The following is a 17,428-nucleotide window of genomic DNA, read 5'->3' as shown; positions in this document are numbered from 1 at the left end:
TAGAAGAAGTAGGAGAAAAGAGGTGGCTGTTTGCGGCCATTTAAATCTGCATAGCCTTTCTTGTTCAGAGTCCTGGATTTTATGCACTTCTTTGATTTTTCACCAAGTTCTCCCTATCCCTTCTCCAAACTTATCTTTTTTTCTAATCCCTTTTCCTAATTCTTTTGTAGTATTCTTACTGCTTCCCAGCTAGAATACTTGCAAATGGCCTTCTTCAATTAAAAGCTAACCTAACACCTCAGACTCCTCAAATCCTCCTCTGTACAGATATTTCTCTTCTCAGAGCCCCACAAAGCTGGTGGATGGTGCTGCATAAGGACACGAGCTTCAACCTGAGGCCTAGATCTGTTTGTTATTAGTTGTGTGAATTTGGCAAGATATTTAAGTCTGAGGCTCAGTTTCCTCAAATTTATGAAATGCAATGCACAGAGTTGTGGCAAGCATTATATGAAACATATCAAGTGTTTAGTGTAGTAGATGCTTTATAACTAGCAGCTGTTGATAGTCTATCATATTCAATTTTAGTTTCTCTACCTAAATCCCTCGACTAATATTATTTCCAGTGAAGTTGTTCCTTCTCATCATCCTTTCAACACATGATGGCTGTTTTTATTTATGTGAATTTCTCATGTTTTCCTGAGTATTTTACCTGCACCTGCTCTCATATCCAAATTTTATTTATTTTTGAATTCTCCCTGCTCAAGTCTAGTAACCATTTTTATTCTAACCTTCACTGATTTTGTTTTCCTTAAAAATTTTCCTGCAAGTATTGTCTATACTATATAGTTTAATGTATACTTTGATATTGCTTAATGTTTACAAATGTGTCTCAATAATGTCACTTCTGCTCTCAGAGCTTGGGGCTAGTTTATATTTTGCATCTCTAAAGGGAAGCCAGTTAACTGTTTAACTTCTGGTTTTATGTACCTTTCTGAGAGATTCTTTTAACCAGCTGAATACAGAGCTTAAGCCATTTGTTGACCAATCCTGGAGCTACTAAGTGGGCAATCAATGGGGGCTGCTTTTTTCCCCTTGCTGAATGGTGAACAGAATGCTTGGAAAGCACCCCATTCCAATTGGGGTATTAAAGGATTAGGATTATGCTTTCAAGTTAAAGGAATGTTTTTTACTTTCCTTGTGGGAATGAAAGCATAAAAATTATTACAGCAGGGAGTTGGAAAGAAGGGTAGGCAGGTGCTGTGTTTGTTTTCTTTTTCTTCTTAGATTTTTTTTCTTAGCTTTTTTATTGGTTGGATGAAAAATTATAGAAACCAAGAAAGAAAAAAATAATTATGATAAGAAGGAAGACTTTAGAAATTATCAAGCAAGCGAAATGCACAGAGGTTTATCTGGTTGTAAGTAAATGGGCTGATCTTTAGCCAAAAAGTTAAGTAGATCTTTTATTCATGTATGAAATAATTATTGAACGCTTACTGCATGCTAAACAAGAAAGTGGGCACTAGAGATGTACAAACACATGTGTGAACTCAAGGAGCTCAGGAGCTTTCCAACAGGAGGTAGGAAACAAGAGGTAAAGTGTAAGAAGTATCAAGATAGAGGGAGGTAAAAAGATCTAATGTTCTCTTTTTGAATAATTTTTTGAATAATTTGTATTTTTACTTGTAAAAATACAAAGTAAAGCACTAAATATTCTAATAGTTACTAGGAAAAAAATTCTTATAGTTATAATATTAAATTAAATATTCTAATAGTTTATAGGAAAAAAGACTACAACTAAGGAGTATAAAACTAATCAAATAAATGAATAAAAGTAGCTATTTATGGACCCATTATGAGAGTATTGTGAAGTACCAAGGATTGTGATTTGTTCTACTCTTTGTGTGTCTATGTGTGTGCATGCATGCATGTGTAGAGAGAGAGAGATAGAAAGAGATCTTATACACCAATAAAAGACAAACAGAGAGCCAAATCATGAGTGAACTCCCATTCACAATGGCTTCAAAGAGAATAAAATACCTAGGAATCCAACTTACAAGGGATGTGAAGGACCTCTTCAAGGAGAACTACAAACTACTGCTCAACAAAATAAAAGAGGACACAAACAATTGGAAGAACATTCCATGCTCATGGATAGGAAGAATCAACATCGTGAAAATGGCCATACTGCCCAAGGTAATTTATACATTCAATGCCATCCACATCAAGCTACCAATGACTTTCTTCACAGAATTGGAAAAAACTACTTGAAAGTTCATATGGAACCAAAAAAGAGCCCGCATTGCCAAGACAATATTAAGCAAAAAGAACAAAGCTGGAGGCATCACACTACCTGACTTCAAACTACACTACAAGGCTACAGTAACCAAAACAGCATGGTACTGGTACCAAAACAGAGATATAGACCAATGGAACAGAACAGAGCCCTCAGAAATAATACCACACATCTACAACCAGCTGATCTTTGACAAACCTGACAAAAACAAGAAATGGGGAAAGGATTCCCTATTTAATAAATGGTGCTGGGAAAACTGGTTAGCCATATGGAAAAAGCTGAAACTGGATCCCTTCCTCACACCTTATACAAAAATTCATTCAAGATGGATTAAAGACTTCAATGTTAGACCTAAAACCATAAAAACCCTAGAAGAAAACCTAGGCAATACCATTCAGGACGTAGGCCTGGGCAAGGACTTCATATCTAAAACAGCAAAAGCAATGGCAACAAAAGCCAAAACTGACAAATGGGATCTCATTAAACTAAAGAGCTTCTGCACAGCAAAAGAAACTACCATCAGAGTGAACAGGCAACCTACAAAATGGGAGAAAATTTTTGCAATCTACTCGTCTGACAAAGGCCTAATATCCAGAATCTACAAAGAACTCAAACAAACTTACAAGGAAAAAACAAACAACCTCATCAAAAAGTGGGTGAAGAATATGAACAGACACTTCTCAAAAGAAGACTTTTATGCAGCCAAAAGAGACATGAAAAAATGCTCATCATCACTGCCCATCAGAGAAATGCAAATCAAAACTACAATGAGATACTATCTCACAGCAGTTAGAATGGCCATCATTAAAAAGTCAGGAAACAACAGGTACTGGAGAGGATGTGGAGAAATAGGAACACTTTTACACTGTTGGTGGGACTGTAAACTAGTACAATCATTGTGGAAGACAGTGTGGCGATTCCTCAGGGATCTAGAACTAGAAATACCATTTGACCCAGCAATCCCATTACTGGGTATATACCCAAAGGATTGTAAATCATGCTGCTATAAAGACACATGCACACGTATATTTATTGTGGCACTATTCACAATAGCAAAGACTTGGAACCAAGCCAAATGTCCAACAATGATAGACTGGATTAAGAAAATGTGGCACATACACCATGGAATACTATGCAGCCATAAAAAAGGATGAGTTCATGTCCTTTGTAGGGACATAGATGAAGGTGGAAACCATCATTCTCAGCAAACTATTGCAAAGACAAAAAACCAAACACCGCATGTTCTCACTCATAGGTGGGAATTGAACAATGAGAACACTTGGACACGGGAAGGGGAGCATCACACACCAGGGCCTGTCATAGGGTCGGGGAGTGGGGAGGGATAGCATTAGGAGATATACCTAATATAAATGATGAGTTAATGGGTGCAGCACACCAACATGGCACATGTATACATATGTAACAAACCTGCACGTTGTGCACATGTACCCTAGAACTTAAAGTATAATAAAAAAAAAAAAGAAAGAGAATCCCTAAGTGTTTATTTGAAACACACTTGTTAAAAGTGTGTGTCATTTTTGTGAAAAGCAGTATAGCAGAATGGTTAAGAGACCCAGTTTTTGGAGCCAGACTCTGGGTTTGAGTCTCAGCTCTAATAATCGACAGCTTCCTGAACTTGCACAAGTTACTTTACTTCATGATGTCTCAGTTTCTGTATCTGTACAATTAGGACAGCAACAGTATTTACCTCACGGGTTATTATGTGTAGTAGCTGAGAGTCTAGCATATAGTAAGGACAATATAAGAATATAAGCTTGACATTATTCTTATATGCTTTTAGAAGAAATATAATGGAAGACAGAATGTATAGTGACCAGAAAACTGGATATGAAATCAGAAATTTTGAATTTTTTCCAATTTTATTGCTTTTTTTTGTGATTCTAAGCAAGTTGTTTATTCCTGTGGACTACTTTCATCCCTGTCAGAAAGGGGATAGCTACTGTTAATTCCATTTCTAAAAATTCTCAAATTCTGCGATTAGTTTGAACAACTGTTTATATATGTGTCACTATCATGAATCTAAGAAAAATTATTCTCCATGCAACTTGGAACACGTAATTGTTTTTGTGACTTTGGGTAGTTCTATATCCCAAGTTTAGGGTCTAGAAGCCAATAAGCAAAATGTGACCTCTTTATGGATGAACTATAAAATTAAACTAATGAATTTTTCCCAATATCCACTTAAGATTTGAGAATAGACTTGAGCTCATACTTTTTGGTTATCTTTTTAGCTTTCTGCATTGTTAAGATTCTGAAGTCAACACTGGAGTTAACTTTATTTATTGCACAATGAAGTCAACCCGAAAAATTCAGTTTTCTTCATTCTTGAATGCCTTTAATGAGACAACATATGACTAAATGTTTTTAAACTAAGAAGTTACAAGATGAGAACCACATAAAACATCTGATGACAAATCGTGTCAGGTAGAGAATTCACTGCAAGCCTTACTTACCACACTCACGCACACATCTGATGACCAAAAAAAAAGACTGACTTTAACTTCTGCTGCCAAGTTATCTAGTTTATGTGCAGAAAGGACACAAAAGGAAGCAAAACTCTTCTAGCCATTTCTATGGTTATATAAATTCTAGCACTTACTGGTTCCTTGAAGTCATTCCAATGTGTGTTCGCTCACATACAATCATACATGTGAGTGTATTGATATAACCCATGTCTCCGAACCTGAATTTGATGCTTGTCCAGGTGCAGACTCATCCACTCAGTGTATGTACTTGTAGCATAGCAGTCATGCACTAATAAGCAATGCTATAATGAACAAATGTGCAATGCCTCATATGATTGTTCTAAAGTGCCTATGAAATATATAAACATATAAGACGTCTGGCAGGTAGCAGATAATAAATGTAGTTACTGTATCACTATATATTTTTTATTTTACATACTAATATTTATTACATATTAAAGTAACTTAATATTTTAGAAGTTGTGTTATAGAAATATAGTCACCTGAAAAGTAATATTGAATTATTAAAAATCACCTAGTATACTATATTTTCAGTGAAAATAATCACAATAGTAATATGTAATATCAATGGCCCCGGATGCTGATGTATAAAACATACTGACCACAGTGTACTAAAATGGTTAAATTTGAAGATCTTTATAATTTTTAAAATCAGTTAACAGAAAGGGAAGATCTCTTTTTCCTTATGGCTATAAAAAAATGGAACAAATGCAAATATTTTCTGAATTTAGCGAGAGGTTTTGGGTGATAAATTAATGTGGCACATGTGTATAAAGACAGGAGCTGGCACACTGATGATCGCCAGGTCCTGCTTCTTTCCTGGCTCTCCTTTTCTCCATATGTCCAGGGAATCAGGATGCAGGGTGTCATTACCAAGAAACTCCACAGAAAGAAACAATTTAAACTGCCAACATCTGTACTGCATATCAAACAAAGGAAAAATAATGCTTAATGCTTAATATTACTCTTTAGCAGTTCACTAGAGTACATTTTCTGAGAATTAAAATCTCTGACAGGTAAAGCACTGCAGGGCTAATAAGAAATGCAACATTTGGTGTGATTTATTAAACATTTCTTTAATTACTATTACGTTCATGCATTATTTTTTACATAAAAAATCCAGAAAATCGCTGGGCGCGGTGGCTCATGCCTGTAATCCCAACACTTTGGGAGGCTGAGGCGGGCGGATCACCTGATATCAGGAGTTCAAGATCAGCCTGCCCAATATGGCAAAACCCCATCTCTACTAAAAATACAAAAAATTAGCTGGGTATGGTGGCGTGCATGTGTAATCCCAGCTACTTGGGAGGTTGAAGCAGGAGAATCGCTTGAACCCGGGATGGGGAGGTTGCAGTGAGCCGAGATCGCACCACTGCACTCCAGCCTGGGTGACAAGAGCGAAACAATGTCTCAAAAAAAAAAAAAGCCAGAAAATCAAGTCTGAAAAGCAAGAACATCTTTAGTAATGAAAAAGCCAATTAACCATAACTAATCAATAATCAATAATCCTTTTCTCAACTAGCTCTGTAATGTTAAGGATGCATTAAACATTTCTGCTGGTCTTTTACCATGAAACCCTGGATCCCTTTTCATTCTATTATGCTTTTCCATCCTCACAACTAAATTAAAAGCAGTGGTGTGTTTCTTCCCTTAGAAGGGTCTCTTCTATTTGTTCCTTCTCCGTATTTCCCCCTGCCCCATCAAGGTCAAGTTCCAGGCTTACCTTCTCTGGAGAGCTTTCACTCATTTTCCTTTGCTTAACTACTCTGTATGCTGTTCAATTATTTCAATACCTTAACTACACAATTTAAAATAATATAAATAAATAATACTGATATTATATACATATATATCAACACACATTTATAGAAATGTCTATATTGTTCTTTGTTTCTTGTGCATGGGTCTTATATCTCCAACTAGATGCCAAGTGCTTTACAGACGGATCCCCTATGGCATAATTGATTTTTGTAGTTTGTTCCTCTTAGAATTTGCTCGTCAATAAATGTATTTTGATTGATTATTATTTAGTATTTTGCTTCCCAGTTAATGCATATGTATTTCACTTTCGGCTCACTATAACCTCCACCTCCCAGGCTCAAGCAATTCTCATGCCTCAGCCTCCCAAGTAGCTGGGATTACAGGCATGCACCACCACACCTGGATAATTTTTGTATTTTTAGTAGAGATGGGGTTTCTCCATGTTGGCCAGGCTGGTCTCAAACTCCCGGCCTCAAGTGATCCACCTGCCTTGGCCTCCCAAAGTGCTGAGATTACACGTGTGAAACACTGCATCCAGCCTATTCATAATCCTTTACTCCTTCCTTCCCTATATGTGGGGTACATTTACCCACTCTATTGATTTTGGGCTTGGCCATGAGACTTGCTTTGGTTTGTGATCTGTGGGCAGATGGAACATATGCCACATCCAAGCAAGAAACACAGGAGGCACTGCAGGTTTCTGCCAGCCTCTTTTACAAATGCTCTTTGCAATGAGAACAGCATGTCCCTGTTAGGTCGGCTTCTTCAGCCTGGGCCTTGGAATGAGAAGCTTGCACAGAGTAGGCCTGCAGTTGACCCACAGCTTGAAGCATAACACAACCAAATTACAGCCTTGTTTCATGAATGAGAAGTAACTTTTCTAAATCACTTATACTTTAGAGTTGTTTGCTACACAGAAAAGCTGACTAGTACAGGACCTTAGAATTAATCTAACTTCATTTTGCATGTCATGAGAGAGGTTTAGATTTTTATGGTTTGCTAATGGAAGAGTTATGACATAAATTGTGAACTACTGATTTTTAGTTCTTTTAAAAAAAACATACACACAAAATGCCTGGATTTTTTGTTATCCTAAAATTTGGAGAAATATAACTCAAGTTGTTTGAAATTTAGGGCCTTAGTACTATCTGGAACTGCCCTCTTGGACTGTCATTAGATTCTAGAGAATAGGTAGAAGAAAATCTAGAAAATAAACAAAATGTACTTTCAGTATAAAATGGATATACTTCTATGTGGAAGATATTAATCTGTCTTAGGTCCAAGCTTGTTTGGTAGGAGATATAATGAAATGCAGTAATCTTTGTGCACTCCTTTCAGGCCCAAGTCTTTCATATGCATTGTTAATCTAAAATATATATTTAAAAATCTTCCATTGTAAACAACTCCTTCATCATAGAAATTCTGATTTGAAAATGGATATAATGTCTCAATAAGTTATCTCCTTGATTTCCATGACAAAATCTCACATATACTTTGATGTTAAGCGGGGAACTCCAAAATCTTAACCATTTCCTTTGAAAAATTCAGGTGGAAATATCCCTGTCATTATCTGCTTCAGTCCATCAGAGCTTTAACTTGGTCCTGAAGTTTATGTTATGCTTTTGTATCCTTAGAATGAATTCATTTTCTTAACTCTGTGACATTTGTTGCTAAAAATTCAGACTAGACTACTAGTTTAATTCTAATAGAAATTACTAACACACCTACTTTCTTTTCCATGTCAATTTTTTGAGAGTAAAACCAGTTATATGTAGCATTATTTTTCCCGCTACTTATGGAAAAAACAATACTTCATGTTTTAGGTAATGAGTGTCTTATTGAACAACTACTTGTAACTATCTTTTTTGTTGTTGTTGTTTATTGTGCTTCTCCTAACAAAGGAAACAAAATGTAATAAACCAGATCGGGTAACCAAATGGATATTCTTTGTCTAAATTTCATCTCTCCCCTTATTTGGTCATACACAAATCTTACCTTTGTGAAAAAACATCTCGGTAAGGACTGCCATGTTGTAATGCAATTCCATATCCCCGATCAGCAACAGTATTTCCAATGGTGTAAAAGGAACAATCTGGGTCATTGATAGCCACATATTCCAATACAGCTGCATCCCATACGAAAGCATAATTTCCATATTTTACCTGTGAAAAAATGAAGAACAAAAGAAGAAATAGGGTTTAAAGTTGGAATTTTAATTTACATAGACAGGATGAAAAACATTACATTGGTATATATTTAATTATGCTAAAAATAATAGAACATATAATCATCCTTCAGTATCTGTTGGGGATTGATTTCAGAACCCCTGTGGATACCAAAATCCAGGGATGCTCAAGTCCTTATATAAAATGGCATAGTATTTGCATATAATCTCTACACATCCTCCAGTATACTTAAATCATGTCTAGATTACTTATGATAGCTAATACAATGTACATATGCTATGTAAACAGTTGTTGCGCTTTATTTTTGTTTTGTTTTGTTTTGTTTTTTCTGAGACGGAGTCTTGCTCTGTCGCCCAGGCTGGAGTGCAGTGGCGCGATCTCCGCTCACTGCAAGCTCCACCTCCCGGGTTCACGCCATTCTCCTGCCTCAACCTCCCGAGTAGCTGGGACTACAGGCGCCCACCACCGCGCCCCGCTAATTTTTTGTATTTTTAGTAGAGCTGGGGTTTCACCGTGTTAGCCAGGATGGTCTCAATCTCCTGACCTCGTAATCCGCCCGCCTCGGCCTCCCAAAGTGCTGGGATTACAGGCGTGAGCCACCGCGCCCGGCCCACTGTATTGTTTTTCATTTGTATTTTTATTATATTATTACTCTCTATTGTGTTTTAAAAATATTTTCAGTTCATGGCTGGTTGAATCTGCACATGCAGAACCTGCAGATATGGAGGGCAGACTGTATTTCTAAGTAAGCTTTTATTCTGAATGAGAATTTGTACTTTGGTTAATTTATATCTCTGTTCTGAAAACATGGGAAAGGTCGAATGTTTACTATACTTTTAGGCCACGTTGCTTATAGTAAAATGACCCCTGAGTGGAAAATGTCATTTGGATTGAGAGAACAAAAAATGCATGAAGCCATGTCTTTGTGCTTCTACCAGTTCGGTGATTCATGTGACTGGGACTGCCCCTTCTGGGGACCCTGAAAGCTATGCCTTTGGAGTTATGACAAGAGCTACTGATGCCTTGGGTTACTAGGCTTCTAAGCCAGGTGGGCTTCTGTACTCACTCAGTATAGGTATCATCTTGCATGTCATCCCTATTCTAAATGAAAGCTGCAAGTACAACTCACATTGAAGAAAAAATGACAATGCTGCCCTACTGATGAGCTATATCTCCTGTCCTGTGTCCTTCTAAATTAATCTATTGTCACATGTGGCCTATGGATATCTTGCAGCTGAATTTAGAAGAAAACTCCCTGGTGGGCATTGCAATGAGGAAAATAAAACGATTCCACAACCTCCTCTATCATCACTTAAGGAACACAACTTTACTCTGGTTCACTTACAATGTCTTTAGTGATTATTTTTTTTCCCCTCAGTAATCACTCATACACTAAGTCACAAATTTACCCAATAAAAGCCCAACCTACTATCCTAAACATCTCAATAAGGTATATTTTCAACTTTTTCACATATAAAAATGGACTTAAGGAATTCATAAAATAAATAGAAGTAATAGTTAAACTCCAAGGTTAGTTTGCTTATATTAAAAGAATAATGTAACATTATTAAACAAGGAAAAGCAACATTGGTTCAGTATTAGAAATGTTACTGGGGTGACAACATATCTTACAAATGAGGCTTTATAAAATTTTTAAATGATCTTTCAATAGACACAAGAAAGATACTTGGCAAAATTATAAACAGTTATCTACCTGTTATCTATCTATTGGTAAACCAGGAAGAAAAAAAATCCGTAATGAGATACAGAATACTTCAAACAACAGCAAGCCTATTACAAGCTTAAACTCTCGTTGCATTACCATTAAAGTAAAGAAAATTATGCTTACTAGTAATCCAAAATTAACATTATTGTAACAACTTTATCCTATGCAAAAAAGGATGGAAACAAAACTATGATTTCAATCTATTAGGAAAAAATTATCATCCAGTAGAGACAAAATTATCATTATATGATGATATATTTAAGAAGCCCACCAGAATCAAGTGAAAAAGTATTTTAAAAATTCAGATTAAAAAAATAGATTGATCATAAATGGATATATACAAATGATTTGCTTTTCTATTAATATATTAATGAGATGATAGTTTGAGTAAAAATATCTATGTACATTAAATATAAATACATAGAGAGAAATTTAACAATAAATCAGTAGGAGCTATATGAAGAATACCTTAACACCTGACTGAAGACAACTTGAACAAGTTTCTGTATAGACATAACATATTCCTAAGAATGCAGATGCATAATTATAAGACATTTAAATTTTCCTCAGATTCTCCAATACAAAATGTAATTCTAAATAAAATGCCTGAAGGTTATTTTAGAACTTCTTAAGACCTTTGCAAATTTAATTAGGAGAAAACAGACAAGAATAGTAATGAAATTTTGAAAATTAAAAAATTAATAATTATCAGAGACTTAGAATACCAAGTAATGAGACATGTTATAAAGCTTAAAAATAAAACAGTACAAAATGTATTTAAGAATAGAAAATCAGTGGAACAGAACAAAAGTTTACTGTTTTTAAAAGTATATAAATGTTATATAAAGACTGTATTAGACTGCATAGTATTCCATAGTGTATATGTGCCACATTTTCTTTATCCAGTCTATCATTGATGGGCATTTGGGTTGGTTCCAAGTCTTTGCTATTGTGAATAGTGCTGCAATAAACATACATGTGCATGTGTCCTTACAGTAGAATGGTTTATAATCCCTTGGGTATATACCCAGTAATGGAATTGCTGGCAGTTCGTGTCCTTTGCAGGGACATGGATGAAGCTGGAAACCATCATTCTCAGTAAACTAACACAGGAACAGAAAACCAAACACCACATGAACAATGAGAACACATGGACACAGAAAGGGGAACATCACACACCAGGGCCTGTTGGGGGGTCAGGGGGCTAGGAGAGAGATAGCATTAGGAGAAATACCTAATGTAGGTGACAGGTTGATTGGTGCAGCAAACCACCATGGCATGTGTATACCTATGTAACAAACCTGCACAGGTTCTGCACATGTATCCCAGAACTTAAAGTATAATAATAATAAAAAAAAGAATCATCTGCCATCATAAAACTTTTACCTCTCTTTAAAAAAAAGACTGTATTAGAAAGTCGATAAATCAAATCAGTGTGGCAAATATGAAATATTCAAAAAACGTGAGACAGGTGATTATTGCAAAAATGTCAATATTAGAGCACTATGTCACATCACACAAAATAAATTTCCGTAGTGTAATAAATTAAATATAATTTTTTAAAAGCCAAGTTTTAAGAAAAGAAAAACTAGAAGAACATGCGAGACTTTTTTTGGTACTGAAAAAAGAATGGAATATCAAAACATAAAGGTAAAGGAAGCAAATATAGAAGAAATATTTAATTGTTGCCTTTTAATATATTTGCTTAGATCCCACCAATATTGGATACCCAATAAAAAGTTTTGTATGAAACAATGAATGGCCTAAAACCTTCAGTCCAGTTAACTGTGCTCAGTGGATACTTACTGTCTTTTGTTGAGGTGAACCCCAACCAAACCATGAGGTATTGAAACAGACAAAAGTTATTTCCCTAAAGAAAGCATTTAATGCAAGTATTACTCATGGAGTGTCTGTGGAACCCTAAACCCTAGTTTAGGTACTATCGGTCAGTGTTTCTCACAATGTGATGCTAAGACTACCACCATTAGAATTACTAGGGGATTTTTGTGTTAGAAATGTAGATTCTAGATCTAATCCCAAAGTTACTGCATGATGATGTTTGATGTTTAAGGCCTGGGAGTATGCATTTTAACAATCCTGACAGCTTATGCACACCACTTTTTTATTACTAATGATGCTGATGATAAAAAAATGAGTAATATCATCGGAAACAATTTTATATATGTGGGGCTTGATATAATTATAAAACTAGGAGATGCTTGGAGTGTTAGTGTGAGAGAAGGAAAAACACTTGGTTAGGTTTCGTCTGCATTGATTTCTCACCCACAGAGTTATCCCATAATTTCCTTCTTTTCTCTGATCTTTGCAACCAACTTGCAGATCTGCTTATAGCTCCCTAGGTCTAAATTTACAGTGATTGGGAGTAGCAGTGACCTTGAAGCTTCCTCTAACAACCTACTTTGATTTTTGTGATTATCTTCTGTTTTAAACTGTTAATCTGGCCTCCTGGATCCCCTGGCAGCTTCTTTACAAACCTCAAGGGACCTCCCCAGTAGGGGACATATTGCTTTGCTGTTAGAAAAGTTTTCTAGCATTGTTGTCAATGCTTTGTGAACTGTAGAGCTCTACTTAAATGTATAGCAACATTATCCTTGCCATTATATATGTTGTCTCTTGCAATACTAATGTTCCAAAGAATTATGAAGGGATTTTTAAAAAGAGAATCATTAAAACAGTGTGATTATAGCCTGTTGCAATGGCAGTGAAATGTTGCATAGTAACCCAAACTATTTTAGCTTTTAAAAATGGCCCTGGCCTTTTTCATCAATTAAAACATATAATCACTGCCTTTTGAATGGTCTTTAACCATCAAATGAAAACTCTATAAAATACTCATCAACAAAGTCTAAAGTCACCTTTCAACAGAATAATAATTGAAGGACTGGCCTAAAAATTTTCAATCCATCTGACTAGGTAATGGAGTTTTCTTAAAATTTTTCAACTAGCCCTGTTCTTGAGGCCATGTTTAGACAGGCAACTGAATCACATGCCATTGATTTATTTACTAATGGACTCCACACCAGAAGAGTCCTTCATACTAGGTTAAACAGAAGAAAGCAAAAATGAATCTGGGAGCTTCATGTCAGCATATTCCAGGTCTCATTATGAGGAAGAAAAATAATCCAAAGTGATATCTACCTCTAGTGTTTTCAATCTCCAGACCCCAAAGTAGAGATGCTAGGATGCTATGGTTATTGATTGACATTGGTAACTATTGAGGCTCAGCACCTGTGTCCTCGTAATAGTGCCTGAGATATCAATAGACTCCCCGTGATAAATTTCTCACTTCCCAGATAACACTAGGAGCTAGGTTTTGTTCCCATTTCTATATTTTTCTTTAACAGTTGTTGTTTAAATTCAATTTTACTAACAATCATTACACATTAACTCTAAAATCCTGAAGGTTAAGTCTATAAGGAATATAAAGGTAAGACTTGGGCCCCCATCGTCAAGCTGCTTACAACTCAGTAGTGGAGATAAGTCAAGTACTAAATTGTTGTAACACGAATCACATTATGGTAAGGATCATATGAACAGATTTTGTTTAAAGTCGTAAAAGAAAAGGGAAACTGATTTTTATTGGAAGGAATCAGGACAAGTCTCAAATATTCTGGTAACTGAAATAGTTGTATAAGAAAACCCCAAATATTTAAATTCCTTATCAATAGTACCTAACCAATTGAAAACACAGATATGCTTTGGAGACCATTTCTCGTTTATGCACATTCCTCTAGCCTAAAACTTTTTGAAATTTTCCATTTGTCAGGTGAAGAACTGTAAATATTCAATGTTATTTTCTTAAATATTTGCATTTCTTGCCAAGTAAAGTGAAGAATGGGAAAGTGCATTTTCAAAACCTGCACCTGTGTTCCTCAACATGTTAGGGATTATGACACATTTCTATTTGTATATAGATTACTTGTGTCCTGTATGCTCCTGTTCTGACATCTCCATCATGAGCTGATGCTGAAAGCGCTTTGCTTTTTAATTCATTAGGTAGCAGCCTCCTGTACTAACTACAGAAGTCCATGCCACAAACAGACTTATCGCTACCTGTTATCTCACCAATTTTGATTTGAATCGGGAGGACAATACTCTTTCTCACATGAATCTTTAATTTAGTAAATTTCTTAAAAGCTCACTCCAAAATCTATAGCTTCAGAGACACAGAAATGATGATCCTTTCTTATTAAAAAACATTCAGTGGGAACAATTATGGAAAAGTGACATTAAACCAAAAGGGTTAGATATGAATTTCCTTTGCTAAAGAAAATCCTCCCTCTGTCCTCCATTTATTTCTTATGATAATAGATAACATTTACCAAACATGTTTCAACTGCTAAAAATGCCATTTACATACACATTTATTTGTTCTTTACAACACTGTGAGACAGCTGATATGATATCTAATTCACAGGTGAGGTAATTGTAACTTGCTCTAAGTCATACCAATGATTTGCGGTAGATTTGGAATGTGAGATCAAGGCTATCTTCCTATGCTCTTTGCACTACATTAAATATAAATTTCTGGGAGATTCTCCATAGGAATGCAAAAGCATGTGACATAGAATAGCCTTTGCCTGTAAGGTATAGCCTATGGAGTTTGAGAAACAACAGTTATGTAAAGAAACATAATGCTATGTAGTTTACGGCAAGGGCCACAGAAAGCATGCAATTTCCTCAGTTCTATATGATCACGGTATTAAGGTAAAAAAAAATTGGGCTTTTAAGAAAAAGGTTGCTTACTTCTCAAGATCATTGGAAAAAATGAATATTTGGTTTATATGACTCTGGACCCTCAAGGCCTGTTGATTTTGTAGCCATTGCTCTCTAAGCATTTCTGATTCTTAGGAATGAAACAAAGCAGAGCTTTTCAAAATTAAAATAGAGCTTGAATAATGAAAATCTATTTTTCCTTATCAAATAAAAATGAAAAGGCCTGAGAATAATGTGAGGGAAATACATTCTAGCCTTGCCCACTAAGCTGCAAACTTCTTTCCAATTTTAACTAATGGTCAGTGGGGGATAATGTGATTGTGAATCACAGGCGCAAAGAGTTATGATTAACCCAGAATTGATTTACAGTGGTCCTTATAATTCATTGCCCACATAAGTCCTAAAGATGGGATGGCTTTAATATTTATAACACATGGTTCTGGGTGGTAGCCTCTCACACTCTGGGCAAATTAATAATTTAGCAGCATTCATCAATTCTTCTGAATTTATACAGCACAATAAATCATGATCAAACTCAAGTTTAAGTACTTAAGACTGACTTTAAAATATATATGGTTTTGTTTACTGCTACCTTAATTGTTGGCCTATGATAATTTATCTGCTATTTTGTCAAAATTTTAATTTGTGCTCTCGCATAGTTATCATAGGGCACAAACTTTCAAAAAGAATATATGAATGTATTTAAAATAAACATCAACTTTTTAAAAAAAATCAATTTTTTAACCTAGAAAGGAAGTGTTATGCCCACCTCTAAATCTTATTTCTTGCCTGTTCTTTTGGAGATTATCAGGAATACTAAATATATTTTTTAAAGTTTTTAAAAGCATTCTAGGAAAATAGAAAACTGAATGTAGCTTCTTTACCCTCCGCTGCCAACTTTTTCTTGAAACAAATGGCTGCTGGGCTCTGGAAGACAGAAGTTTAGAAAGGTTGGGGCTCTAGGTAGAGCATGTGGGAAAAGAACTGGTGATTCTCTCCTTCAGGCTGGGTGTGTCTGCAAAAACAAGTGCAACCTGCAGGGAAGGCAAGGAAGAAACTAAGTTTGAGGAAAGCTTGGTTCACAGAGATCTGTGGCTCCCAAGTCCTCCGGACTTCCTTCCTTAGACATTTGTTACCATTAATATACATGTTCTGTTGCCTTTAAACTGGCCAGGAAGAGTTGAATGGATGGGCAGAGACCTCCCTATCCTGGAGTCCTGTGCCTTGGGTCAGAACAGAAGACTGGAGAGCCCTTAGCTGCTTCTGTGTGTCTCAGGAGGGGAATGGAGTCACCTTGTTTGTTCTGGCCCACAGGAAGAGAGGATATTTTACCTTCTACAATTAGCAAGACTGCCAGTCCCTAGGCTACTTCAACAACTAGACCTGAATCCTCATGAGCTGACGAAGAAAAAGAATAATCCACGTAGTGAGTTCCACAGTCGGAAAGGGAAAAATGAATTAGAACAAGTAGAATACACTCCAGGGAAACAGCAGTGTGGAAGATTACAATTCTAACAGAAAAGTAAGAAGAGCACTTAACTGGATTCAAGTGAGACCAAAAAAATCTTTGAGGCTACAACAAATAATCCAGCCCCAATTTCTCAACCAAAGTATTGAATAGATGAATTGACGGAAATGCTCATAAATGTAAGCTTAATAGGAAGAGCTAGGGTGACAATTGCCCAGGTTTGCCTCCAATGCCCAGTCATAGCACAAAAGCCCCATGTCATGAGTAAACTTTCAGGGAGGCAACAAATCCAGGTTTTTGGCAATGGGTACAGAGGGTTAGGGAGGGGTAGTATCAAACCCATACCACGGCTCAAAAAATAGCTGAAAGCAACACTGTTTTTGTAGCAGATGGATATGGCATAGATTATGTTTCCCACAGTTGCTGTCACTGTTTTTCCTCCTGACTGCTGATGTTGGCAACTGTGATTTGCTGTTCACAATAATGAATCACCCCTTGTTGCACTGCTGTGAGTGCTGAGGCTTAAGTGTGTTACTTAAGCACATTGTGTTCATGAATATTAACAGTCCTTTGTCTGTGGATTAACGGTTTTCTTGGTATCATCTCGATACCAAGATAATGTTAATTTAACTTTTGATACTGGTTTTTTTATGAGAGTTCAGATAATAAAAATGAGAATGATTATAATACCAATGCCAGCATGACCCGAATATCGCTGAAAAATAAGGCTAAATGACAATGTTATCTTATTACAGATGGAAGGACAGAAATAACTGGATCAGGGAGGCAAATAACCAAAACAAACTACTG

General features: G+C 35.9%; 1 protein-coding gene across 3 annotated transcripts in view; it reads right to left on the bottom strand.

Annotated features, from left to right (window-relative positions):
* Positions 1–17,428, bottom strand: part of GRID2 (glutamate ionotropic receptor delta type subunit 2) — a 1,611,884-nt gene that overhangs the window by 135,778 nt on the left and 1,458,678 nt on the right. For all 3 annotated transcript variants that reach the window (XM_054682694.2, XM_054682695.2, NM_001164703.1), the window contains 1 exon segment: positions 8,497–8,663. In XM_054682694.2, the coding sequence (XP_054538669.1) occupies positions 8,497–8,663 (167 nt within the window).

Source organism: Pan troglodytes, chromosome 3, assembly GCF_028858775.2.
Source record: "Pan troglodytes isolate AG18354 chromosome 3, NHGRI_mPanTro3-v2.0_pri, whole genome shotgun sequence".
NCBI classification, from domain to species: domain Eukaryota; kingdom Metazoa; phylum Chordata; class Mammalia; order Primates; family Hominidae; genus Pan; species Pan troglodytes.
Note: the sequence above shows the minus strand (reverse complement) of the source record. Positions and strands in the feature narration are given on the sequence as shown.